The 25,416-nt window shown below is 42.7% G+C and overlaps 1 protein-coding gene across 10 annotated transcripts in view; it reads left to right on the plus strand.

The window, feature by feature from the left end:
- hspg2 (heparan sulfate proteoglycan 2) overlaps window positions 1–25,416 on the plus strand; it is a 93,176-nt gene that overhangs the window by 24,381 nt on the left and 43,379 nt on the right. For all 10 annotated transcript variants that reach the window (XR_015085723.1, XR_015085725.1, XM_086023708.1 and 7 more), the window contains exons 2-29: window positions 1,092–1,221; window positions 1,304–1,363; window positions 10,903–11,012; window positions 11,125–11,183; window positions 11,393–11,565; window positions 12,899–13,024; window positions 13,149–13,343; window positions 13,418–13,537; window positions 14,246–14,377; window positions 14,694–14,838; window positions 16,850–17,007; window positions 17,101–17,241; window positions 17,369–17,532; window positions 17,723–17,902; window positions 18,001–18,197; window positions 19,736–19,883; window positions 20,010–20,137; window positions 20,273–20,359; window positions 20,479–20,537; window positions 20,697–20,755; window positions 20,927–21,067; window positions 21,227–21,400; window positions 21,723–21,902; window positions 21,988–22,106; window positions 22,196–22,307; window positions 22,481–22,594; window positions 22,776–22,903; window positions 23,287–23,370. Coding sequence is in view for 8 of the 10 variants with exons in the window: in XM_086023708.1 (XP_085879834.1) it covers window positions 1,092–1,221; window positions 1,304–1,363; window positions 10,903–11,012; window positions 11,125–11,183; window positions 11,393–11,565; window positions 12,899–13,024; window positions 13,149–13,343; window positions 13,418–13,537; window positions 14,246–14,377; window positions 14,694–14,838; window positions 16,850–17,007; window positions 17,101–17,241; window positions 17,369–17,532; window positions 17,723–17,902; window positions 18,001–18,197; window positions 19,736–19,883; window positions 20,010–20,137; window positions 20,273–20,359; window positions 20,479–20,537; window positions 20,697–20,755; window positions 20,927–21,067; window positions 21,227–21,400; window positions 21,723–21,902; window positions 21,988–22,106; window positions 22,196–22,307; window positions 22,481–22,594; window positions 22,776–22,903; window positions 23,287–23,370 (3,623 nt within the window). In the remaining 2 variants the exon portion in view is untranslated. The remainder of the gene's footprint in view (window positions 1–1,091; window positions 1,222–1,303; window positions 1,364–10,902; window positions 11,013–11,124; window positions 11,184–11,392; window positions 11,566–12,898; window positions 13,025–13,148; window positions 13,344–13,417; window positions 13,538–14,245; window positions 14,378–14,693; window positions 14,839–16,849; window positions 17,008–17,100; window positions 17,242–17,368; window positions 17,533–17,722; window positions 17,903–18,000; window positions 18,198–19,735; window positions 19,884–20,009; window positions 20,138–20,272; window positions 20,360–20,478; window positions 20,538–20,696; window positions 20,756–20,926; window positions 21,068–21,226; window positions 21,401–21,722; window positions 21,903–21,987; window positions 22,107–22,195; window positions 22,308–22,480; window positions 22,595–22,775; window positions 22,904–23,286; window positions 23,371–25,416) is intronic.

Raw genomic sequence — 25,416 nt, forward strand, 5'->3', positions numbered from 1 at the left:
CAAATAGTATTAGAATTACAGGGGCTTCTGCACATTTAGAGAGATTTTCACCCAGGTGCCACTTGGCGTAACCAGATGAGATGATACCCTAGTCCAAAGGAGCGGGATGTACGAGAAGATCATACTGATGGTTGACTGGTTGGCACCACTGAAAGGAATTTGTTTAGTCAGCGGTTTCCTTTTGAAAATGGCCCGGGATTGTTGTTGTAAGGGTGTTCAGTCAGGGGAGAGAGGATTTGGAGGGGATGGATGTAGTTATTTATTATCTGGAGCCATTTAAAGGGGAAAACTAGCATGACAGAGTTGGGTGGAAATAGGAACTGGCGGGCCATGCCAGCTGTAAATGCCAACGTTGTCATCCTGCCAGAGTCGCATCGACACTTGTAAGCCTGCGTCTGAGCAGTTCGGGAAAAGCAATGGCACCCAAGCAGCTCCATCAAGATGATCAGATACCAGAACGTCTGGCTCACTTTGAGTCTCCTCACTGAAATCGCGTAGATACATCTGATAGATACAAGGGACAAGACCTTTTATTCATTGACCTTGGCAAGGACGACTGCAATGTCCCTAGACGTTTCTTTTCAGTCTTTTTCAAACTGTCAGGAGTTACTGTTAATATTAAAACAAAATAGTTTTTAAATGACAGACGAACCAAGTTGACCTTTGGATCGTCTTCCTGATTTTGGGGTGAGCCACTGGTTGTGAATAAAGACATGTATCGGTAGTTATGTTCACCTCAGGGAACAAAGAAAGTTCAAAGCACGTTTGTATTGATTTGAGCCATGCAGTCCTTCCAATCCCTTTCTCACTCCCTTGCTTGTTTGCAAGTAGCCATATATGGGTCATAGATGTATACCCAAGATGTAAGTGCAAAAATAAGAGCAGGTCATGAACTTTTATTTGCACGTGAACTCTTGAAAAGCCCTCAAAGAGATAATAAATGCTGAAAGCAAACATGTCACAATGCTTTGTTTCCTTCCGCAGCCTTTGTTTTTTTTCCCTCCACCCTTCCACGGTCCACGCATATCACTGGGTGGAACCTTGCTCTTAGAAGACTTCAACCTCTATAAATCTTTCTGTGTTTGCTTCAGGTGACACAGGCCTCCAAGGTGTGGGGAGAGGTCCCTTTGCCAGATGACTTAGTGGAGCAGAAGGATGTCCAGGCTTTGCCGAGCTTACTGGACGACGATGAGGACTTCGTTGCTGATGAAGCTTCCGGAGGTGGGTTTTGCTTTCTGTGCTCATCTGAAAACTGGCCATGTTTTTAATAGGCAAAGACATTGTTTTGTGTCTGTCTCCATAGATCTACCCAGTGGTGAGGATGACGGAAGTACCCCATGGCCTCCAGTCTCAGAGAGCACAAGTAAGAGAGCAGAAAATGACATGTTGTGTGTGGGGGGGGGACCACTCCCATTATAGTTCCCACATATGTGACTTCAATAGTGTGTATCAGTGCATGTGTGCCATGACGTGCTCACATCCTGCTTCAAGCCGCTAGTCAGGTCATAACAAGACGCTTTAGCTTTGTCTCAGAGATATCAACATCTCCGCTTTCATCCTGTTACCCAGCAGTCGCGATGGCAGCACAGTAAGATCTTCAAAGGCAGACAAACCCAAAAAATATGCTGCTGTGGCTGGCCGGAGCATTCGTGTCCCGTTCCATTGCCTCTAGTGCCCTTTGCAGCCCCTTTGTGTGTTTTTTTTTTTTTTTTTTTTTTTTTTAGCACTAAATAACACAGTAGATTCATATAACTTTGTCACAAATTCATTTCTGAAATTTTAATCCGATCTGTTAGCTCTCCAGGTCACATCATTTTGCTTTTTCTATAAAATTCCATCTATTAAACATGGACCCTTGACTTTCTACATTCTAGTTGACCATGATGCTATGATTTGGATGAGGCAGGCAAATGCCATATATAGATCAGAGAACATTGGTAGGAAGGAAATTTGGTTTCCTGTGTTGAATGCCGAAAGCTTTGAGTGTCTCTGTCCTGTTGGCAGCTCAGGCGCAAGACTTCCTATCCGTTCTACCACATTCATGCAAGATCACGGTGACACTGTTGTTCTCATTATACCTCGTTTCCTGTTGTGTTATTCACTTGTGTGGTGTGGAATTCCCAATTCCAACATCCCTGACAGAAGTAGTGACCATCTGGAGTACACCGTTTCGCCATTGTTGTCCTATTTCCACACTCGGTGGTATTCCCAGAGATACAGAGGTGGAGTTCCATGTCCTTCAAAATGTTCATCTTGAACGCTGCACCCTGGTCCCTGAAGCTATTTCTTATAGACAAAACCTGTTTTATCTCCTGCGATAGATTTTTTTTTTCACAGCCAATTCCTACTGCACCTGAGATCTCAGCTACTTTATTTAGAAACAGATGAAACAAAGATTACCATTCATAAAAGGGTGTGGGGCTGCTTAGGTTACGTTCTTCCAACTGATGTTTCCATTATCGTGCGAATTAGAAAAATAATCTTCCAAGACAATAGAGACAACACCTCATCATTTGGGATTATGTCTTTTGAACACATTTTTGTCAATAGAAACATTGCACTACAGTGAAAGGTGGTGATCCTGCTGGGCCCTAAAGCCTGTCCAACTGTTGTACCCATGAATGGTTTTACATGGAAAGGGTGTCCACCACCCTGAGTCAGGCCTGGGCCAGGGTTGAAGAAGAAGAATGTAAAATGACATAAGATAAAATAACAAAGGGTGTGTGTCAGTACTCACCCTTTTATTTTTGACTCATGAGGATAAGTGGTTCAGATAATGGATGGATGAAATCATTTCTTATTTATTGTTCGAGATAAAGATCAGATCAAATGAAAACGTCGTACAGCAATAGTTTTTGAGGTTGTTGAGTCCAAATGTATCATATTTAAGTGTCTGGTTGTTGGTCACAATTTTCATTACTACGTTGTACTATTTCTTAATACCGTTTTGCTAGCTCTGCAAGTTACATTTCAACTGCCAGTAAACTTAATATACCATACTCCTAATCAACATCAACTTTCACACTATCTGCAGCATCTGAGGCCTATCAGTCAAAATGGGAAAAGGGCGGGAAAAAAATCTGGCTTGGATGGTCATGTAAGAGGCTCATGATTCCATGTTGGAGACAACACACTGTCGACAGCCGCAGTTTTCTAGTTACACTTGTTGAAATATGAGTTTGCTCTATGCCTGTTGGGTCATTATGCAGAGAGATGAGCGCTGGCAGCTGTGGTTATTTTCAAGCTCTTTGTTTATTTGGCCGCAGTGGACCCTCAAGGGGCTCATACGAGCTAAAGACAAAAAGGGGGCGGAAAAAGCGAGAGTACTGAAGAGACTTAAGATCATTATCCGACAATTACGTTTTGTTTGTGGCAGTAGAACATGCCATATGTTACTGTTAAAATGCTACCCTCCTCTTTGCTAAACAGTTGTTTGATTTTTGTAGCATTACAGTAGGCTCAACATTTAGGTTGATGACTCCTGAAGAAGGACCACATTATGGAACTAAACCCTTTGATGAGCCACTATTGTTCCAAACACAAAAGTGTTGCCTTGGAGAACTGACCTGAGCCTCTCCTCCTAAGGACAGAGATGAAGTGTTTCATTGAAAGACACTGTGTCACTGCCGTGCTTTTGCCTCTGGCAGTTTATGGCCCAGCGGTGATTATGTTTGATTGCTTATCTTTATAATCTTTATCTTAATAATCATGCCAGCATCTTGGAGAGGAGAACAGATTGAATATGTGTGTTAAACCAACAAAGCAAATTCTATATGAGTATTAGAATCCTGCATATCATCATTTTCGGTTTTACAATTTAGAAGAGTTTATTTGTTTAAATCTCCCAGATGATCAGTAGTTTCCTGGCCAGGAACTGGAGTGTGCATATCAGGAACATAATTCCTCTCTTGGGGATATGTCTCCAAGTGGCAGCCGTGAAAAAGAACATGATTGGTTGTGTGTGCGTGTCCATCTTGCAACTCAAGGAATGCGTCAAGGCTCAAGGAATTTCCTTAAAATGCAAAGATGACCTGAATAAATGTTGGTTGTCAAGGTCACTTTTACTTCAAGTCATTCCTGTAGGCTAGGAAGACATTGGAGGGAGTGTCCGCTTCAGTTTCAGATCTGCGCTTATGTTCACTGTGGTCATGTGACTGGCAAATACTTCAACCCTGTAAATATTATTTTTTCTGGAGCCTTGTTCACCCACGTGAGATATATTCCTTCCTTCGCACAATGGATGATACTAGTCATCTCAAGTAAAGTTTTCCTAATTTCTCCAACAATATTGATCCCCGAGTTTCTAGTAGGACTGACTCAGTCAAAATAACGATGATGAGTCTAAAAGCAAGGCAGAGAGTAATATGCAAGTAATGTGAAGCCATGACCTTCTTCTCTCTGGACTTGTACCCATCCTGACCAGGATCAGAGCAGAGCTTCAACCTTGAAAGCAGCGAATACTCCTTCGGATTTAATTAGCCTGGCTGAGCATTAGAGACTTCAAATAGAGAAGGGCATGTTTTATGTCAAATGTTTCCTGGCTGGATTTCAACTCTTTATTTTTACATTTATAAAAAAAAAAAGTTTACACGTTTTATCCCAGTAAACATTATTAGTTAAAAGTCAGATTAATACTGAAACAGGCTTTACACTAACTTTTTCCTGAACGGTACTGTACAGAATCAGTAACCGAAGCCACATTTGGCTTGAAAACAGCTGGATCCGCAACAATCACTTGATTGTGAGGTGAAGGGCCAGTTGTGTGTTACAGTTTATAAGAGTGGATTCATACAAAATCTGGGTTTGACTTGAAGAGTAAACTTTTGCACAAAGAATCCTTTTATAAAGCTGTCTTCTACAGCAGCCTCATCATCTGACATTTCATGCCATAAGCTATAACTCCATCCAGAGCGGTGGAAAATGAGTCACCATAAATCACAAGTGACACGGGCACTGGTGCCAGTACAAGTAGGGCTGAACTTTTTTGCAAAGTGATGATTGTAGTGGGCTCGGTGATTTCCATGTAGCGAGGCAAAACAGGAAGCAGCTCCTCCCAGTATCAGTGCGGGTGCGTCTCAGACAACAGAAATGTGAAGGGCACTGAGCAGTTTGTTTGCTTTGTAGGATATCCTCTTTGCTGTTGGACCAAAGAGTTGTCTTCTTTAAGAGGAAGCCCTCTGGTCCTTGTGTCCTTGATGGCTTGAAGTCACCAGACTTCCCCATTTGCCTCCAAATAGATTTAATTCATTCAACAACTCATACCAAGCACCCAGCATCCTTTGCCATCCTGGCATGATGCAAACCAATCAGGTGCATTGACATGTAGGATAGACAAGCAAGTGACCTGACTTTACTGAATTGGGTTTTTGACCTGCATGTCTTATTAAAGAGTTTACTTTTCCATGATGAGGCCAAATATCAAACCAATAAAGATTTGTTACCACCTCTCCACCAGACACATTTACACACATCAACTTCATGGTATCCAAATGCTATGTATAAACTGTACATGTTATAATGTAAGTCAGAGAAAAGCAAGAACCTTATGCATTTTAGTTGATCTGACCTGACCTTAAAATAACCATAACGTACTCAAAAGGTTAGGTTGTTTTTTTGTCAGTGACATACTTTTGCCTGACAGATTTATGTTATTTTGCATGTGTTCAAGTCATGTATTGTGTTTCATGTACTTAAAGGGAAATAGACCCACATGTATTTTTTTCAAGAATATGTTCCCAGCAGGCCCACTAGTTGGAACACAGCATTCTGATTAATATTGCGTTTGTGGAATATGAGTTAAGCAGCAAAATCCACCCGCTTTTAGCCATCTCAGGGGGGGGGCAGCCATTTTGTCATTTATGTCGACTGAAAATGACATCACAACTACTCGAGGCTCAGGTAACGACCAATCATGGCTCAGCTTCAGAGAACAAGTCAGCCGTGATTGGTCCTTACCTGAGCCCTGAGCAACTGTGATGTCATTTTTAGTCGACAGAAGTGACAAAATGGACGCCCCCAGAGATGGCTAAAAGCGGGTGATTATTAACTCAAAATTTACCAGAATGCCTTGTTTCAAATAGTGAGCTTGCATAGAACATATTCTTGAAAAAAATATGTTTGGGTTGACTTCCCCTTTAAGTCATGAAACCTTTCTCTGTGTATTTTTTCAACTTCTAATGATAACTTTCAATTCTTTTTCTTCTTACTTTCAACCATTCACTGTCTAACTCCTCTGATGTCTTAACCTCTCCGCCCCTGCTTGGCTAACGCCATCCTTCTCTTTGTCGCTTTTGTTGTATGACCCTTGACATTGGTTGGTTCCCTCTATGTGCGCCACGTTTTCTCCTCGTGTTTCTTGCTCCTTTGCTTCTCACCTCACATTACTTACTATAGAGTACTGGTTGGACTCTTCCTATGTGGTGAACATAAAGAGCGCAGTCGAGCCAGCCTACAGTAAGTCCTCCAGATGTCATTTACTCCTTTTTGTGTGGTATCCTAAGACAATCTTTCCTACTACCTGCTCTGCTTAATTTTGTACTTCTCTAAAGGCACTCTCAGAAAACATTCCAAGGCTCCTCTTCAACATGCCATGATTGTGTTGAGTGACTGTTTTTCCAGTGTCTCGCAGTGTTTTTCAATGACAGAGGAAAGATGATAAGCATGTTCTGTACAGTAATACTGACAACTGGATGACAGCACAAACGTCTATTGTGGGATTCCATAATTGGAACAGTCAACGCCAGAACCGCGTTTTAGAGTTCAATTCTGTTCATATGAAAGAGCTGTTTTATAGTGTAACATGACATTTGTCAGAGTCAAGTGTCAGTTTCTGGTACCTCGATCACACACATAGATGACATGATAAATGTGCAGCTGACAGAAAAATAAAACCAGAAGTGAGAAAGAAGAGAAGAAATCTGACATGGCTAAAGCCAATCTTACATATATATGAGTTGTTCATTTAGAATTGGAACCTGCCCGCTTAAGTACTCAAGAACTACTTTTGTAATTCTGGTACCAAAAGTACATTGCATTAGTGACGGACGATATGGCTGAGAAATTTATCACTATGTAAGTATTTCACATAATCTGATTTTGATATTACCGATTCAAAATATGAAATGTTTTAAAGATAAACTACAATAAAACATATGTTATGTGAAAACATCCATTCTGTAACTTTCAGAATGCTTAACTCACTCAAACTGGGAAAGAGAAATAGACTGTTCAAATTTCATATTGACCTGCTTATGAGAGTGATGGAAACATGTATAGTTTACCAAATACAAATAGGGGACGAAGGGCTACCTTACCACTCTTACAAAAAGTCACTTATATATGGAAAAACTGAATAAAACCCTTTTTACTTTACTGCATGAAATAAATATAAAAACAAGTGATTTTTAAAAAATGATTTTGAATGTGATCCTGACTTCTATCCTCCTCTGGTTTGGCTGGTTCTGGGCCATTGCCGTAGGCATTGCCTTGGGGGCTGAAGGTCAAGCCCAATACGGCTGGGCTTTAAAGGCCAGGCCAGCCTCATCACTCAATCAAGTCTTTGTTTTTGGTGTTGGCTTCTCTGCGCCGACGGGGGCCCAAGGCACAATGCAGCCACAGTTCTGCTGAGCAGGTTTAATAGCCAAATACATTTTGGAATCAAGAGTGCAAAATGTATTTTTTCCAGACGCTTATTTTTTTTTTAATCTATGTTTGCACTAAAACTCATCATCCGTGATAGTAGTGCTGCTTTAGGGGATTTCCTCCACACAAACCTGTGATTGACATAAAGGAGAATTGGTCTTGCTTGTTAGGAGCACTGTCATCAAAAGATCTCAGGCGGCGGCAGTACCATACTGGATAGGCCATAGCATGAACGCAGCAACCTCAGAGTAAGCAGGGCGCTGACCTGGCGGCAAGTACCCACTCAATTGATGCGATTAGATGCGGGTCAAATGAAGCGCTTTGATGGGGAACTTTGATGTTGCCTGTCTTCTGTTTCCACATTCAGCCAATTCAACAATTATTCACTTTCAGTTCAACAGTAACAGTGTGCACATCATGAGCTCCCGCACCCTGCCTGGCTGCACTCAAGCCTGAAGTTATCAGTTTATGGAGTCACTCTAGTAGTGTGGCAACACTTTAGCAACATAAATTTAAACATGTAGGTCATACTACATGTACAAAGAGTCTTTAACAGAGCTGGGAATTTTACTACATTCTGTTTATCGCCTTCCCCCTACAGCCAGGGTACCCTTCCGCCGTCCGTTTATCTGCCATTTTGTCCGGCCGGACCAAACAGTAATCGTCTATAGGCCGGTCCGACTATCATCTTAAAGTGGCTTCCGCTTCCGACTACCAACTTTGACAAACTAAACAAAGAAAAAGAAATCGACAGGCAAATTAATCGGTCAGATTCCAGCGTATCGTCAATAAATCAACATTAGTCAATATGTAACTGATGTATTACATTTTTTTTGCTGCACAGACATTTTGTCACACTGTGTCTGTGCAACACGCTGCCCGAGTGCCTGGGCAGTCCCTTTCACACACTTGGTTAAAAATGATTTCACTACACTTTAGTGCCTCATGATAATCACATCCTTGCGGAAACACGGGCAGGTCAAGGAGAGCATTCTATTTCTTTTTCACGCAAGTTGTAGAGAGCATATCCAATTGGTAATTCCCAAGTCCACCATTATCTAACAAGACCATTATACAGTGTTTTAAAGTTTGTCATCTTAACGAATATTTATTCAACTTAATTCAATTTATACAATCCCATGTCCACCATTGTTTATTCCTTTTGTGAATTTAGTAATGCTTAATATAATTTGTGTTCATGTACATGGCAGTATGCATCCTGCATATATCAGTGTTCTCATTTCATTATTTCAGAATATGACCAATATATTGGCTATTGGCTGATATATTGGATAACATTTTGTATCAGTATCGGCATCGGCCCTAAAAATGTCATACTGGATGGACTCTATAAATGATGCAGAGTGACAGAGCAACAACAAGCTATATAAACTGGCAAAGTGTCACTGTGAACTTATGCGTCAACTGTTTAAGCAGTTAATGGCAACGGAAAAGAAGCTGTTGGAATATCTTCTGCTTTTGTGACATAAGACTTAATCCACCCATTTTTAGCCATCTCTAGGGGCGTCAATTTTGTCACTTCTGTCGGCTGAAAATGACATCACAGTTGCTCAGGGCTCAGGTAACGACCAATCACAGCTCACCTGTTTTCTGAAGCTGAGCCCTGATTGGTCATTATCTGAGACCTGAGAATCTGTGATGTCATTTTCGGTCAACAGAAGTGACACAATGGACACCCCCTGAGATGGCTAAAAATGGGTAGATTTAGCTGCTTAACTCGTATTCCACAAACGCAACATTAATCAGAATGCCATGTTTCAACTAGTGGGCCGGCATTGAACATTCGCATTTCGCTTTAAACCTGCCCTTGTCTTAGTTCTTGTGCACAAGAGTGGGTGGCGGTGTTCGTCGCAGTCCTATTTTGTCCTTCTTTGTAGCAGCACAAATCAGACTTTGATGGATAAATAGAGAACTGATTCACTGACTGCTGCATAGAACTGCCTCAACAGCTCCTTTTGCAGGCCATGCTTCCTCAGCAGCTACAGAAAGTACATCCTCTGCTGAAAACATACCATCAACCTCTTCTAGGATAATCTGCAGCATCATGTTGACTCCATCGTCCACCAACCTGTTTGCTTGGTAGGATAATTCCAGGGGGTCCTGTAGAGATCGTGCGATGCTCTTCAGATGCAATTCATTTATAGGACTTCATGAGCACATATGTCAGAACTACAAGCCTGTAGTCCCCCAGTCCCCCAAATAAGGGTTTATTCGGGACTGAGATGATGGTGGAGCGTTTGAAAATGTGCCGTTCACTTTACTGTGAGTTTTTATAGGCACTGCTCAATTTGCTCTCAGTTAAACAAGAACTTTTCTTCATTGACAATTCCCCCGTGAACAAGGGAGCCAGCCAAAGCTAGGGCAGTAGAACAAAAGTCAGTCTCCGCAGGCCTTTATATAAGCAGTACTCCAAACATTACCCTTTGCTTTGTGCATGGCAAGTAGCATGGGGCTGTAAGAAACAGTTCAAATATTGACTTCCGTCCCAAACCACAGTGGCAGCCCAACTAGGGTTGGCAGACTCTTCCTAACAAAGCGTTGGCAGCAATGTGAGGGAAAGGCAACCTGCGGCTTGAACCATTTTAGCTTCATGGGATAACCACGTCACATGGGAAAAGTAATAATGCAGCTGACATTGCACTTCATGGTGTGATTTCAATATTGTATTATGAATTACTGTATTAGTATAAAATGTACTGCTGCTGCTATTCAAGTGTTCTTTTTGGCCCACCCGAAGATTTCAAACATTTTTGCTGGGTTGCCTTTAGATATTGCTGTCTATTTACCTGCGTGTTTGCGAGTGTCAACACAACCCGCAGTAGATGCTGACAGAGAGGGAGACATGGTATAATTTCAGTTATATTTGAGAGCATGGGTCAAGGGCACAACTGCCAAAGCATGTGCCCGTGCGTAGCTCCACAGCAGCTAGCGATTTAAGTGAAAACCCGACCACAATTGAGATGTGAAAATAGATTCCGTAATTGGAACGTGGTTCTCGTTTAAGCCTCAGGCAGGCCCGTCGGTTTGTGCGCTTAAATTTAACCAAAAGCGTTCTTAAGGGAAACATCCAGTGTCATGTTAACTTTAGTGGACTTAAGCACTTACACTCGCATGGAATGATGCTCATAAGTTCCAAAACGTTGTTCTAGAAGCCCGCCTACTATTCGACAGCAATCGTACTGTAGGCTGAGTTTAGTGTGGTTTAGCTGACATATTCTTATTCACGCTCTCTGAATCTAGTTTATTACAGAGCTCTTGTCAACTTCACCGACTCCATCGTCTACAGCAGCGAGCTCGAGGACATCTTCTCGTCAGCCTTTAATGAGATCTCAGAAGCTGTGGTTGACACGGTATGCCTTCGTTATTTCTGAATTGTGGTCAATTGCTGCGCAGTTACCTTTATAAGGCATGTGTAGGTTATTTAAACTTTGCTTTTTATGTTTGTATTTTGTCCCTCCACAGTTGGAGTCAGAGTACAACAGGATTCCAGGTGTCCAGACAGTCAGCGTGGTTCTCATTAAGTACGCATTCAAATGCTTTAAATAAAGATTTGGGCCAACTTAAGTAGAATCCCTGCAGCTGTGTGCAGTAGACTGGTGATTTGGGTTCATAAATCCTCACAACTGTAAAGAGTAATCTTTTAGCGCTAATATCTACAGCGCTTTTCAGTGTCAGTAGTCCACCACATACAGCGTTATGCTGTCTCACCAGCGCTTTCTTGCTCTTACAGGAAGGTGGTTAGAGAGGACGGTGTTGATGTATTCGTGGAACTGGACGTGGGCTCGGACTACAACAGCAACAGTGAACAGATCCGGAGTGTGCTCTACAGTGTGGTGCAGAATGGAGCCATCGCCTCCTATGTCACATCAGTGGAGGGCTTTCAGTTCAGAGAGCTTGGGGAAGGTAAGGACGACATGCTGGAGCTGCTAGATGCAGTCTTTCGCATAAGGAGTTCGAGTCTGTTCTAAAGTCCACCACAGCGGTATAGGGCAGGGCCGCTAATGTTTGCATTTGGTTTCTAGTTCGACCTCTGCCCTCAGTGGAACCTATAGCCGTGCCAGGTTTGTACTGTGCGTTGCATGGTGAATGAGCCGACTGTGCTGTAGAAGCAGTAGATTGGCTGTGTAGTGGCTTTATGAAGAATCTTTGATGACACGTGCAAGTGTATCTATCACGTGGTCCAAAGAATGTTTTTCATGGAGCACTAATGTAAAATGAAAAGGCGCAGTAAAAAAAGAAAAATAAATCAGAACATCGCCCGCATGGCATGCCTTTGATTAAGAATGCGTAATCTAGCTTTCAATTTATTGATCTATTGACCAATACTACTTAAAAAAGTGATATGAATAAGCTTTGGGGTGAAATTTCAGGATGAACCTCAAATGCACTATAACCTTTACAGGTGCACTTAATTTGACCAACTTTCCATGAATGCACTGCGTTTCCTGGTTCAATGAGAATTGATATTTATACAGTCCTCTTCATCATGCTGTTCACATTTTGACATGAGACCAAGGCGACACCTAGTAATTTAGCAACAGTACTTCGTCATTGCAAGGCTTCAAACGGAATGTTCTCAGGGAAAAATGCCCACTGATCTTAGAGTGCCACAAAGTGTCATCAGCAGTTTGCAACAAAAATGCAGAGAGCCTGGAAGAGTTGCAGTCCGCTTTTGTGAAATGTGCTATATAAACAAAATTGTATTGTATGGATCAAACAAATCATCCGAATTTTGCCATTGAGTTCCTTGTTCGAGAACAACATCCAAAAGTATAAAGGAGGTCAAATTAAGTTCAGTTCTAGTGAAGTGCATTTAAGTTAATTCTGAAATTTCACCTGAGAGCCAAATATCACAGACTTTTCGTGCGTTTTATGAGTCTGTCTCTCTAAGGTATCAATCATTCTCAAGTATTTCTCTCAAAGATGACGCCACAAGGTTGCTATAATTACCCAGACCGCGACACCTGGTAGAAATCTTTACCACCTGCAGAGCAGACATACAGGAGCGTCTGCATATTTTATACATGTGGTGCTTAGAGCCAATAAACACAGAGGCGTTATACAGAAGGAATATTCCCCAAATTAAAATTTATTGATTGTGTTGCTGTGAACTTATTGCTTTTAGCTGCTTCATTGTATTGAGTTGTGATGTAGAGTATTGGTTGTCCTGAAAGTGTTGGCTTGCATGTTGACCCTTCACCCCGCCCCTCCTCCTCCCTCTCTGCATCTTTCTTAGTAATCCCTGGCATCAGACCGTGCATGCCGGATGAGCACAGGTGTGGTGACGGGACTTGTATCCTGTTGGAATACCTGTGTGACAATCGACCAGATTGCCGTGATATGAGTGATGAGAACGATTGTGGTGAGTTGCTTCAGCTTGACCTGCCGGCAGGTTGCAACGTGGTCGGCCGCAGCGTGTATGGATGGATGCAGTGGTTCATGCACCGTGAAACTTGTTACTAAGTTTAACCAGAGATCTGTTGCAGATGTAAGAAGACCTATTGCAACCACCCCTGCCCCTGCCACCACAACCGCCATCGTGAAACCTCCACAGCCACCCGTCATTCCAGGATTCTGTCGAGCGGATCAAGCAAAATGCCAGAGCGGAGAGTGTATCCCTCGAGACTACATCTGTGACGGGGAAAGAGACTGCTTGGACGGAAGTGACGAATTCCGATGTGGTAAGTCATACGAACGCGTACGTACAAGAGAACGCCTAACAGCAGCGTTGGCACGTATCCACTTGCCTTTACAGGAACTCCGTCACCATGTGAACCAAATGAGTTTAAGTGTAAAAACGGGCGTTGCGCCCTCAAGCTCTGGCGTTGTGACGGAGACAATGACTGTGAGGATAACTCAGATGAGCTGGACTGCCGTGAGTCTCCGTCTGCCTCTGTTCAGACGTGCATCCTGGGTGATGTGGTCATCAGTGGAAAACTGAATTGATATGCATCTTGAGAGGGAACTTGTTTCCGAATGATGCAATCCAAATGAATTTACATTTGGAAGTTTGCATTGGGAAAAGTTACAAGACTATAGTGTGTTTCACTCTGGGTCCTTGTGTCTGTAGACTTGTCCTGTCAGCATTTATTGTTGCGTCTTCAACCAGAGTTCTAAATTTCAGAATTAGTAAATAAATACATTTCACAAATATTTAATTGCAATGATTTAACTCATTCACTGCCATTGACAAATTTACTTGTCTTTTCACAGTCCAGCCATTCAAACCGAGGAATTTATTTATATTTTTTTCAAATTTTTTCATTAAACGTTAAGGTAAAAGAGGATCTGAAAATGTCTGGCAGTGAATGAGTTCATGAATAAAAAGACATTTCAGTCTGATTGCAACGGTCAGCTTCACCAATCAATGACATACTTGAACAGAGCGTAACGCCTAAAAACTAAAAAAAAAAAAGGTTGTCGCATGAAGTCCTTCTAAATTTCTGTAATTTTTTCCGATTTCAAACCGTCCACTTCTGATTGCTCACCTAGGACTTTCATGATTTAAACCTGTGCAACTGTTTTGATTATCAATGTCTGTGATTAACAATGGCAATGTAATATCCAACTTGATATCACACAGCCACCAAGGGTCCGGATGATAGGTGTGCTCCTGAGCAGTTTGAATGCCTAAGCGACCGCACTTGCATCCCAGCTAGCTACCAGTGTGACGAAGAGCCAGATTGTCCTGACCGCTCAGATGAATACGGCTGCAGTAAGTCCCAACCGCACTTCACCCCACTTGTGTATTTCTCTGTAGTCCTCTACATTCTGCACTCCGGCTTTGCTTCATTTTCCTCTATAGTCCATTTCTGAGCTCCTTTGTACAATATGACTAATTCTCTGTGAACCACATGCTCTTTACACACATGGGTCAGCTCAGACACAGAGCTTTTTGTGAAACAGCCTCTCCACCGAACTAAAAGTGAATTGTCTTTCATCTATGAGTCTCACCAAATTCCAAGCAGCCTTTGTGGGTAAATTAACTATGGAGTTTAAGCAGTTCTTCTTTTTTCCTTTACATTAAACAGCTCCACCATCTGTTACAAGCCCACCAGAAGAATCCATTGAAGTTGCCCGGGGAGCCTCTGTGACATTTACCTGTCAGGCTGTTGGAGTTCCAACACCCATCATCACCTGGAGGCTGAACTGGGGACACATTCCAGTCAGCGGCAGGTGGGTTGCTTGAAAACCATCACTCACCCTTACATTTTGGATTAGACTTCAATTTCAGGCTTATTTGGTTTAGTTAACTCATTCAGTGTCATTGTCAGATATGCTTTTTAACTGGTGAGGAACATTCAAAACCATTAGGTTTCTATTGAGACCACAAACATTGAGTTGTCAACAAATCTTATCCATTATCCATTATCGATACGGCTTATCCTCACAAGGGTCGCGGGGCGTGCTGGAGCCTATCCCAGCTGTCTTCGGGCAGTAGGCGGGGCACACCCTCAATTGGTTGCCAGTCAACCGCAGGGCACACAGAGACAAACATCCACACTCACAATCACACCTAGGGGCAATTTAAAGTGTCCAATCAACTTACCATGCATGTTTTTGGAATGTGGGAGGAAACCAGACAACCCGGAGAAAACCCACGCAGGCACGGGGAGAACATGTAAACTCCACATTGGGAGGCCGGAGCCGGGATCGAACCCACGACCTCTGAACTGTGAGGCGGACGTGCTAACCAGCCGACCACCGTCGCCACAAATCCTATCAATAATTAATTATTAATTTCCGGACTATTGAATGCACCTGAATATAAGAAACGGCCACTAAATTTAAAGAAGAAAAATATTTTGTCCATATATAGGCCACACATGACTTAAGATGCTGGTGTCCGTATTATAACATTGGATATTTACACAGACAGATGTTACACTCTGCACTCGTGTACAGCCCACCGTTTTGCTGGTATCCACGCTGGAAAAGTTAACGGGGAAGTCAAGCCAAACATATTTTTTTCAAGAATATGTTCTATGTAGGCCTACTAGTTGAAACACGGCATTCGGATTAATATTGCATTTGTGGAATATGAGTTACCTGAGCCCTGAGCATATGTGATGTCATTTTCAGTCGACAGAAGTGACAAAATGGCCGCCTCCTGAGCTGGCTAAAAACACGTGGATTTTGCTGCTAAACTCATATTCCACAAACACAATATTAATCAGAATGCTGTGTTTCAACTTGTGGGTCTGCATAGAACATATTCTTGAGAAAAAATATGTTTGGGCTGACTTATAAGTATTATCTGCATAGGAATTTGATATATTGAGATTTGTTGTGTTCTGTCACATTTTTTGTGTAAAGAAACATTGTCTTGCCATGCTAAAAATTTAGGCTGTCATAATTTTCGCCACTCACCAAGACTCATGACAGAGTAGTTAGAGTAGGCTATGTACCGAAACGGGTAGATGCGAGCAACAGGGAAACAACGGTAAATACAAACAATTATGCCTTAACTGACGTCGTGTTTTACATAGTCTTGGATATGCGCTGATCATCTCTGAGTGTTTCTGAGGTGAAAAGCCTGTAGCGAGGCTTGCTTTGGAAAATACTTCTTGCTGTCTGCGGAACCCACTTTTTAGTCAAAACACAATCGGGTAAGGCTTGTTCATTTGTATTTACGGTTGTTTTCCTTGTCCTTGGACTGACGCATTTGGAGACAAATCCACTCGTGAGATGTCATAATTCTTAGTGAGCAGTGAAAATGATGACAACCTAAACTGTTAGCAAGATGAGAGAATGTCTCTTTACCCCAAAAATACGTGTCTGATCACAAGAAATCTCAATGTGTCAAATTGCAATGCGGACAATATTTGCTATATCACGGAGCTGGTGACACACCCTGATTAGACCTTTATGAGAAACAGGACCCCGCCCCTTATTTCACATGAACTTGCACACCCACTGTGATCACTAACTTGTAAAAATCCATAAATTAGCCGTTTCATTGTTTGAGCAGTAGCGTTTTATAGTCCGGAAAGTACAGTACATATTTTTTTTCATGTAAGGAATAATCTTACTCTGTTTTTTTTAATTATTATCATCACAATTTCACAAGTGTCTCTTAATCAAATGTAAACTATCTTTAGTGGCTGTCTAATGTGATCTCTATGAGAATGCTATAATTTTGCACAATATGCATGATTAATAATCTTTTGAATCCATGTAATTCCAGAATCTCCATGACCAGTGAGAACGGTCGTGGCACGCTTACCATCCGTGACGTGAAGGAGGCCGATCAGGGGGCCTACACCTGCGAGGCCATCAACGCCAAAGGTCTGGTGTTTGGTATTCCAGATGGAGTGCTAACCCTGACATCCACTCCCAAACCAGGTACGTTTCAGCAGAAGCATGACGGTTTTCATTGCAAGCCACGGATAAAAATGTAATTCAGGTTCAGTAAATAAATTGTCCTGACCTTGCCAGGCAACTGCCCAGACGATCACTTTAGTGTGGAGGGCCATTGTGTTTCTTGCTTCTGTGCTGGAATCACCAAGAATTGCAAAGGGACTGGACGCTACCGCAATCAGATCAGTCTGCGTTTCAATGAAGAGGACGATTTGAAAGGTACTGATTAAATGAATCCAAGAATGCTCGTATCAAACTGAGAGCTAAAATACTGAAATGTTCACCTCATCCGGACATACAGAGCAGAAAGCTGGGAGAATGAATATGTTTATTTTGTGACACTCAGGTGTGAATGTCAGCTACCCATCCAGGCCAGGTACTCCCCCACTTTCTTCTACTCAGATCCTCATCAACCCTGAGATGGAAGAGTTCCAGCTCGTCGATTTGTCACGTCGCTTTCTCAACCTGGACTCTTTCTGGACATTGCCCCGCCAGTTTCTTGGCAACAAGGTAATCCTTCTCCTAAAGCTCATTTTCTTTACATGCATACACTTCGCCATAAACATTTGTCTCATATGTATCTTCGGATGTCACACACAATTGTTGTCACTTTACCAAGGAAATAAAGTAATTGGTCTCACTGTTCCCATTCGTTTGGAGCGGAGTGTATATTTGAATGATAATCATTGATGCATTTTAGATCGATTCCTATGGAGGATCCCTGAAGTACAAAGTACGCTTCATATTGGCCCGTGGTCTGTCTGAACCTATGGAGAAGCCGGATGTAATACTTGTTGGAAATGGACGCAGGCTTATATACCGCAGAGGGAGTGCCACCCCTGCTAGTGTGGTCAACCAGCGAGAAATTAAATTCACTGAAGTAAGTACTTAAGGAATTATGTTCAATGTGTATACCAAATAATTCATCTCTATACGTACTGTAAATATGAATCATGAATCAATGCGATGGTTGTGAAGGACAACTGGCAACACTCCAGCGGACAGCAAGTAAGCCGGGAGGAATTAATGATGACACTGGCTAACTTGGACAGCATCAGCATCCGCACCATTTATGATAACCACATGGTCAGCGTGGCACTCAGTGATATCGTTATGGACACCACCACTGTGGAGTTTAGTACTCGGGGTCATGCTAAGGATGTTGAAGAGTGCAGGTAAGGGAAAGAAACTGCTCTGTCGTCATAGCATGTGTTATTTTTTTTTCTTGGGCAAGTCAACTAGCAGACCCTTTAAATGTCAAATTATTGTGGCACTCTACAAGCTGTCTAGTAGGATCATTCAGGCAAGCTGCCTCAAACAATCTTATACTACACGGTACATATGTAAAAATCTAAAGTGTGACCGACGGAACACTAATATGGAACATAGATCTACCAATGTGACCTTGGCCACATTGGTCATCGTAGGTAAAATTCAATTTAAAATCAATGGGTTACTTTTAGCCTTTACACAGTAGGACATTTGGGGCCTATTGCTGCGTTGAAATAAACCGTTCCAATCACAAGATGTCTATTTGAATAACTTGTTTATTTACTGTGCAGTACTTTTCTGCTGTTTACTGAGTATCAACAAAAAAATTCTCAAGCATTTTTGCCAATGTTTAGCAATCTTTGCCATGCCCCAAGGAAGGACTGGAGGGTGGAAAAAACAACAACAGTAACAAAGTAGCTGTTTTCAAAACATATAATACAAAAAATACACTTAAAAACTAAATACTTAAAGGGGAAGTCAACCCAAACATATTTCTTTTCAAGAATATGTTCTATGCAAGCCCACTAGTTGAAACAAGGCATTCTGATAAATATTGCGTTTGTGGAATAAGAGTTAATCTCCTGGTTTTAGCCATCTCTGGGGGCGGCCATTTTGTCACTTCTGTCGACTGAAAATTACATCACAGCGTCTCAGGGCTCAGGTAACGACCAATCACAGCTCACCTGTTTTCTGAAGCTGGGCCATGTTTGAGCCCCGAGACACCGTGATGTCATTTTCAGTCCACAGAAGTGACAAAATGGCCGCCCCCTGAGATGGCTAAAAGCGGGTGGATTATACGAAATATTCTCTCTAACTCTCAACTATTGGGCCTGCACAGAACATATTCTGGAAAAAAAAAATTGGGTTGACTTCCACTTTAGCTGTAACTTTTTCAAAATAATTTTAACGAAAAACTTAACTTCCGCTGTAACTCCTGTATGTCAGAAGAAAGTCAAATGGGATGCTGAGGCTGTATAGTCTTATACTGAATTGGTGGTCTGGATTAGCGGACACACACACGCATCTCACAAGGAGCAGAGCGGCATCTCTGTGCAGCAAAAGTTAATACTACAGTTACATATTGACAGTTGGCGTCAAAATATGTAAGTGGCGGCCCGCCACAGGTAAATGTATATGTGGGACATTACATTGAACATTACAACCGAACACAAAATGTGAATAAAATGCAAAATACAGGTAGATCACATCAGTGTAAAGTCTCGTCTAAATCTAGATCCATGCATAACTTGCTGGGACTACAACCACAGTAGTGAGGAGCCCCAATGACTCATTGTATTATTTAAAACATTTGAGGAAACCATTTTTGACCTTTTCTTTCTGTTATTTCAGCTGTTTCTATTAATAATATCAAAGTTTGTGATGTCCAATGACATGTCGCTCTGTTGAGACAGCTGATGACGATCCCATTTATGGTTCCCAGATGTCCCCCCGGATATACAGGCCTGTCCTGTGAAATGTGCTCCTCTGGTTTTGAGCGTGTCTCTGGTGGCTCCTATCTGGGCACCTGCGCCGGTTGTAACTGTAATGGACATGCCAGCGCCTGCGATCCAATCAGTGGACACTGTCTGGTAAATACTAAAACCCGAGGCTTACTCACAATGCTTGTTGATATCATTTCAAGACAAGCATCAAAACTCTCCCTCTACTTCTTGCTGTTGATGACAAGATTTTTTTCACAATGTTATCTACTGCAGAGCTGCCAGCACAACACAGAAGGCCCACAATGTGACAAGTGTCGCCTTGGTTACTTCGGTGACCCAAGACGAGGCCGATCCGATGACTGCAAGCCTTGCCCTTGTCCATATTATGAAACCTCTCGCCGGTAAAGTCTTCTCAGAATTTTTTCTCCTTCAAAAACTGCTATTGCAGATTTTTTTTAACAATGGTTCATTCAGTCCACATGCTACTTATTAACCCACCACTGTAAATGGTTACCTATGTCTCTTTGTCACTGCAGGTTCTCTGACACCTGCTTCCTTGACTCCGACCAACAGCCAACATGTGATGCTTGCAAGCCCGGCTACACGGGAAGACGCTGTGAAAAGTGAGAGAATTAAGTATTTTATCATAAATTACTCTGGAATAAATAGTAGTAACATATTCTGACGTGTGGCAAATCTGTCACTCCTACCTCTGTTTTTTTTTTTTTTTTTTTTTTTCCAGATGTGCTCCTGGTTACCAGGGCAATCCCCTTCTGCCAAATGGAAAATGTGTTCCTCACCGTGAGTGCATTTTAGTAAAGTTTCTCGAGTTTTGTTTGCCCTTGTAGTAGAGCTGGCAGTAGAATGTGCTCATGGCACAGGTATGCAGTGCTTTTGGAACATTGCCAGGTGAACTTTCCACTCCATATGTCTTCATCTTTCCACTGCTCCCCCCTGTAGAAACCAAGTGTGATAACAGAGGAAGCATCAGCTCTAGCAGCAGGCCATGCAGCTGCAAGGTACACATCGCATGATTAAGTGCCGAGTGAAACACTACAGATGAGAGCCACCTATTATTGGCTATGTCATTCTTTTTCCCTTTCTGAGCCTTCTTTCTCATATCATACCCGAGTTTATGAAAGAAATGAGGCCGAGCCGGGCGTGTGTGTCTGTTTGCATTTTTGTTGCAGAACTACGTGGCAGGCGCTCAATGTGATGAGTGCAAGTCAGGCTTCTTCCACTTATCAGAAAACAACCCCGAGGGTTGTCTGCGTTGTTTCTGCATGGGCGTCACCAAACAGTGTGCCAGCTCTACTTGGAGTCGAGATCAGGTACAGTTGATATGAATAGTAAAGGGAGGGGTACATATTTTCACGCAGACAAGCTGTATCAGCAAATCTTGCAGGTGCTAAATAGAGAGGCGTGAAAATGGTGTTTGTGGTGGCCCATGAGCGTTCAAATCAAACATCTTGGTTAACGTGTGCTCCCAGGTACGAGGAGGCGTGAACGGGCAGCTTTTTACACTCACCAACAGCGGCAACACTCGAACTATTAGCGAGGGTATCTCTCAGAGGGGCCCCTCAGAAGTGGTCTACCGCTCCTTTTCCAGCATCCCCGACGACATCTACTACTGGGTCGTGCCTGAGAGTTTCCGAGGAGATAAGGTGAGATAAATCAGCAAAGTACAGTAGAAAGCATGAAAGGGGAGGGCAAAGATCAGTCAGGTGTTTCATTCAGCACTCAGCCTTCTGTCACACTCAGTCATGTCTCAACATGTTCAGTGAAAATGACTGGACCTGCCCGCACAGCAAAGAGCCTTTGAAGCATAAATTCACAGTGAAGCCCAACAAAAATGTCTTGTGCATACCTTACCCCCAGGAAACTAGGACTACACTGTATACTTGATTTTGCCTTGTCCCCAACACTTTACTGTTCTGCCAAGAGAATAAATACTATGAGCTATCCTTTTCATTATGTTGTTACTAGGTGACAGCCTATGGTGGGGAGCTACGCTACACAGTGCATTTCGAGCCTTTCCCGCGGTCCCTGGTGATTGATGGTCAGCCAGATGTGGTTCTCCAGGGCAATGGCATCTCTCTGGAACACTACTCCCAGACCAAGCCCCTACCACGTGTGTCACAAACAGTCACTGTGACATTCAGAGAGGTTTGTATCATATTTGGAAGCATGTTGCTAAATCTGCACTCGCAAATACAAAGTAGGCTTAACTTTTCCATTTCCATCCTGGCAGTCTGCATGGCGTCGCGCTGACGGCCAACCGTGCACGCGGGAACACCTCCTGATGGCTCTGGCTGATGTTAGCGCCTTGCTTATTAGGGCCACCTACGCTGACAACCTGGCAGAGAGCAGGTAGCATTTCAGGGACATTTCTCCTTGAGCAAATTCATTTAGAATAAAATGAAAGATGGTCACACTTAACGGAAAATTGCTTTTTACAGTGTATCAGACATCAAAATGGATATTGCAGTTGCGCACTCAACTGGAAATGAACGTGCCCTTGAGGTGGAAGAGTGTGCATGCCCTCAAGGATACAGAGGACCGTCTTGCCAGGTACACTGTGTTTCAACGAATTTCAATGAATCGCGCTTACTCGCTGAATTAATCACACTTTGATTTCCGATGGCAGTTGTTGAGAGTTACTCCAGTTGACTCCTTCAACAAAACAAAGAGTCCACTTTGTTGTGTTTTTTTCTTACCTTGGGTATCATCCGTTGGTGTTGCAGGAGTGTGATGAAGGTTACATGCGGACCAGCTCTGGTCTTTACTTGGGCTCCTGTGAGAGGTGTGACTGCAATGGGTATGCCAGCGGCTGTGACCAGGAAACCGGCAGGTGTCTCGTAGGTTTTATGTTATTTTTCCCTCTCCTAATTATATTTCGCAGTTGACTTATTTCATCTCTGTGCTGGAATGCAATAAAGCTTTCTTGGCAGATCTCAACACGTGAAAACAAGCTCTGTGTACACCGAATAAGCCTTTTAGTGAATCTCACCTGTTTTTTTGCATGTGTCTGTCTGATAGCAATGTCAACACAACACTGATGGGGCATGGTGTGAACGGTGTCGGACTGGTTACTATGGAAACCCAGCAGCTGGAGCTGCCCAGGCCTGCCAGCCTTGCCCATGTCCTGGAACAGCATCCAACAACCAGTGAGTTTGTCTAAATCGTTTTTAATGAGGGTCAGGTACTATTATTGCAAAAACAATGACAACCTGTCCACTACGCTCATGTAGACGAGGTCATTTCAGACTCTTTGGTTGCGGCTGGCATCGTTAAACTTGTATTATATATAATTATTATAGAGTAACTCAAAGCAATAAGCTTTAGATTTTAAAACCTATTTCACCTCAAATGGCTAAGATCAGATTGGTATGGACTGTACATGTTGTGTACTTTTGACTTATTTGTCATATTCAGCACAAGAATCATACAGTCCAATTTATCACACTTTCAAACCCTTTTTTCGGTGTTCTACAAAGTACATTTTATGACAAGTACAACAAAATCCTGACTTCAAATACCATTTGAACAGATTCTCCTCAACCTGTTATTTGGACTCTGACGGTCAGCCAACGTGCGGTTGCCAACCTGGATACACTGGCCGACGCTGTGAGAGGTACATCCCGCCCTGCCTCAATCTGCTGTACTTTCTCCCTACTTCTTCTTCTAAGTGTCATTTTGACACTGCTCTCGGTTTAGGGTTACTGGGTGGGCCGGCAGCAAGGTTAACCAGGGCTGGCACTAGCATTCATTGGCTGTAGGAAAGTGATGTCCGCATGTTGGTGGCTTAGTTTAGTCATGTCTTTTTTCTACACTAGTCGTTGAGCCTTGGCAGTCCAGGAATCAGTTATCTTTGAATAGGCATTCTCTATCCCAGTGATTCCCAACCAGGACGCCATGGCACACTAGTGTGCTGTGAGGGGTTATCAGGGGTGCTGCGGAAAATTATCCAATTTCACTTGCTTTGTCAGAAAATAAATATTTATTAATTGGAAATATCTATTTTTATCTATCTGTGCCGGTGATAGATGACAGAACAATTGCTCGTAAATGCTCGTCCATTATACCGTATGGTAGAAGGTAAAATTAACCTGCATGTCCATCTGTTGCCATTCTTACAACAGAAGGCATGACTTTGTGGTCAATTAAATCAGGCCCAGATTTCACACTGAGTAAATCAAGATGTTTATTTTAGAATTTATACTTTTTGTCACCTTTATTGTTTGGTGGTTTGCCGTGCAGTTTTTCTAATGTAAAATGGGTGCCCCGGCTCAGTAAAGGTTGGGAAACACTGCTCTATCATGGGCTGCTGGATATCTAAAATTTCTGTAATACTGTGTACAGTTTTCCTCTGGGCTAGATGTTTATTGTACTTTTGTGGTGCTCATCAGTAGTTTGTGGTGACAAACAAGTGCATACCATTGTTTTGTATGTCTTCAGGAAACATTTAGTTTGGTTTGTGGTACTTTTTACTTTTTGTCTTCTGCTTCAGCTTTTGTGCTTTGCTGGTTGCATACGTTTAAAGGCGGTGTTGGCTCTTGTCTTTCCATCCCTGCGCACACCACATACATTTTCTGGGTCTCTATAGCATAAATGTAGATGAGGCATTTATGAGGACAGCTGTCTGTCTGAAAAAATCTTTGTTGGTCTGATGGCAAAGATGACAAGACTTTGGTAGATAATGAAAATTATTGAATATTTGAATCGGCTTTATGAGCAACACTCCTCATTGTGCTGTTTTGACATTAAGAGAAGAGATGCCATCTGCAGACAGTTGTGGGGACCCTTTCCAAGAGAAGCTGCTTGATGGCTACCTACCTTTGGGATGTGGTGCTGAAGCAGTATTAAATTTCAGCGTGGATAAAGTGATAACACCTTTTGGCAGCGGAGATAGTGATGATGTTGACTACCAGTGGCCTGATACCACTGCACAAACCATCCTCTCGACCAGAAAAATACGGTCCACAACTTCCTACCACCGCACGACTCTTTCTGCTTCAAAAACTGGGACAGGCACAGTTTCAGTGGCTCCCAATAAGTCAGCAAGCAGACTCCCACCACGCTTCACACCAGACCCTGACAGCAGACGCTCCAGCTTTCAACACTTGCTCCGCATTCATCTGAACACCTTCAATCAGCGTCTCAGTATGCTTGAGAGCAACACCCTTGATATGAGGGAAAGCATTCATAGAATGGAGGATCAGCAGAGTAATCTCAGTTCCCAGATGGAGCAGCTTATTGCTCTTGAGTCAACTGCGGAAAAGACCAAGAGGGTCACTGAGCTCGAGCAGAGCTACACTGACATGGAAGCCCGATTGAGCAGACTCGAAGGAAGGCTGGAGATTCTGATCGATGGCTTCACAGCCCTGGCTCAGGAGATGAACAAGATGAAACGTGCAAGACACACTTCCCGTTCGCTACAGGAAAGGATGCCCCTGCCTTCACTTAGCACAGTACTTGTGCCCCCAAGGTACTCAACACCACAGCCTCCAGGAAAAAGAATACCAACAAAGAGACCAATCACCCATCGAGCCACGGTGCTCCAAAGCATACCTACCCCAAGTCTCCTTGATAGTAAACTCACCACTACGCCTGGGAAAGAGAGAAAAAAATTGTCAGTCGCTGCAGAATCACTGAAAAACACCACAAAACATGTCACATC

Source organism: Filicampus tigris, chromosome 1, assembly GCF_054856515.1.
Source record: "Filicampus tigris isolate MCC_2025a chromosome 1, RoL_Ftig_1.0, whole genome shotgun sequence".
NCBI classification, from domain to species: domain Eukaryota; kingdom Metazoa; phylum Chordata; class Actinopteri; order Syngnathiformes; family Syngnathidae; genus Filicampus; species Filicampus tigris.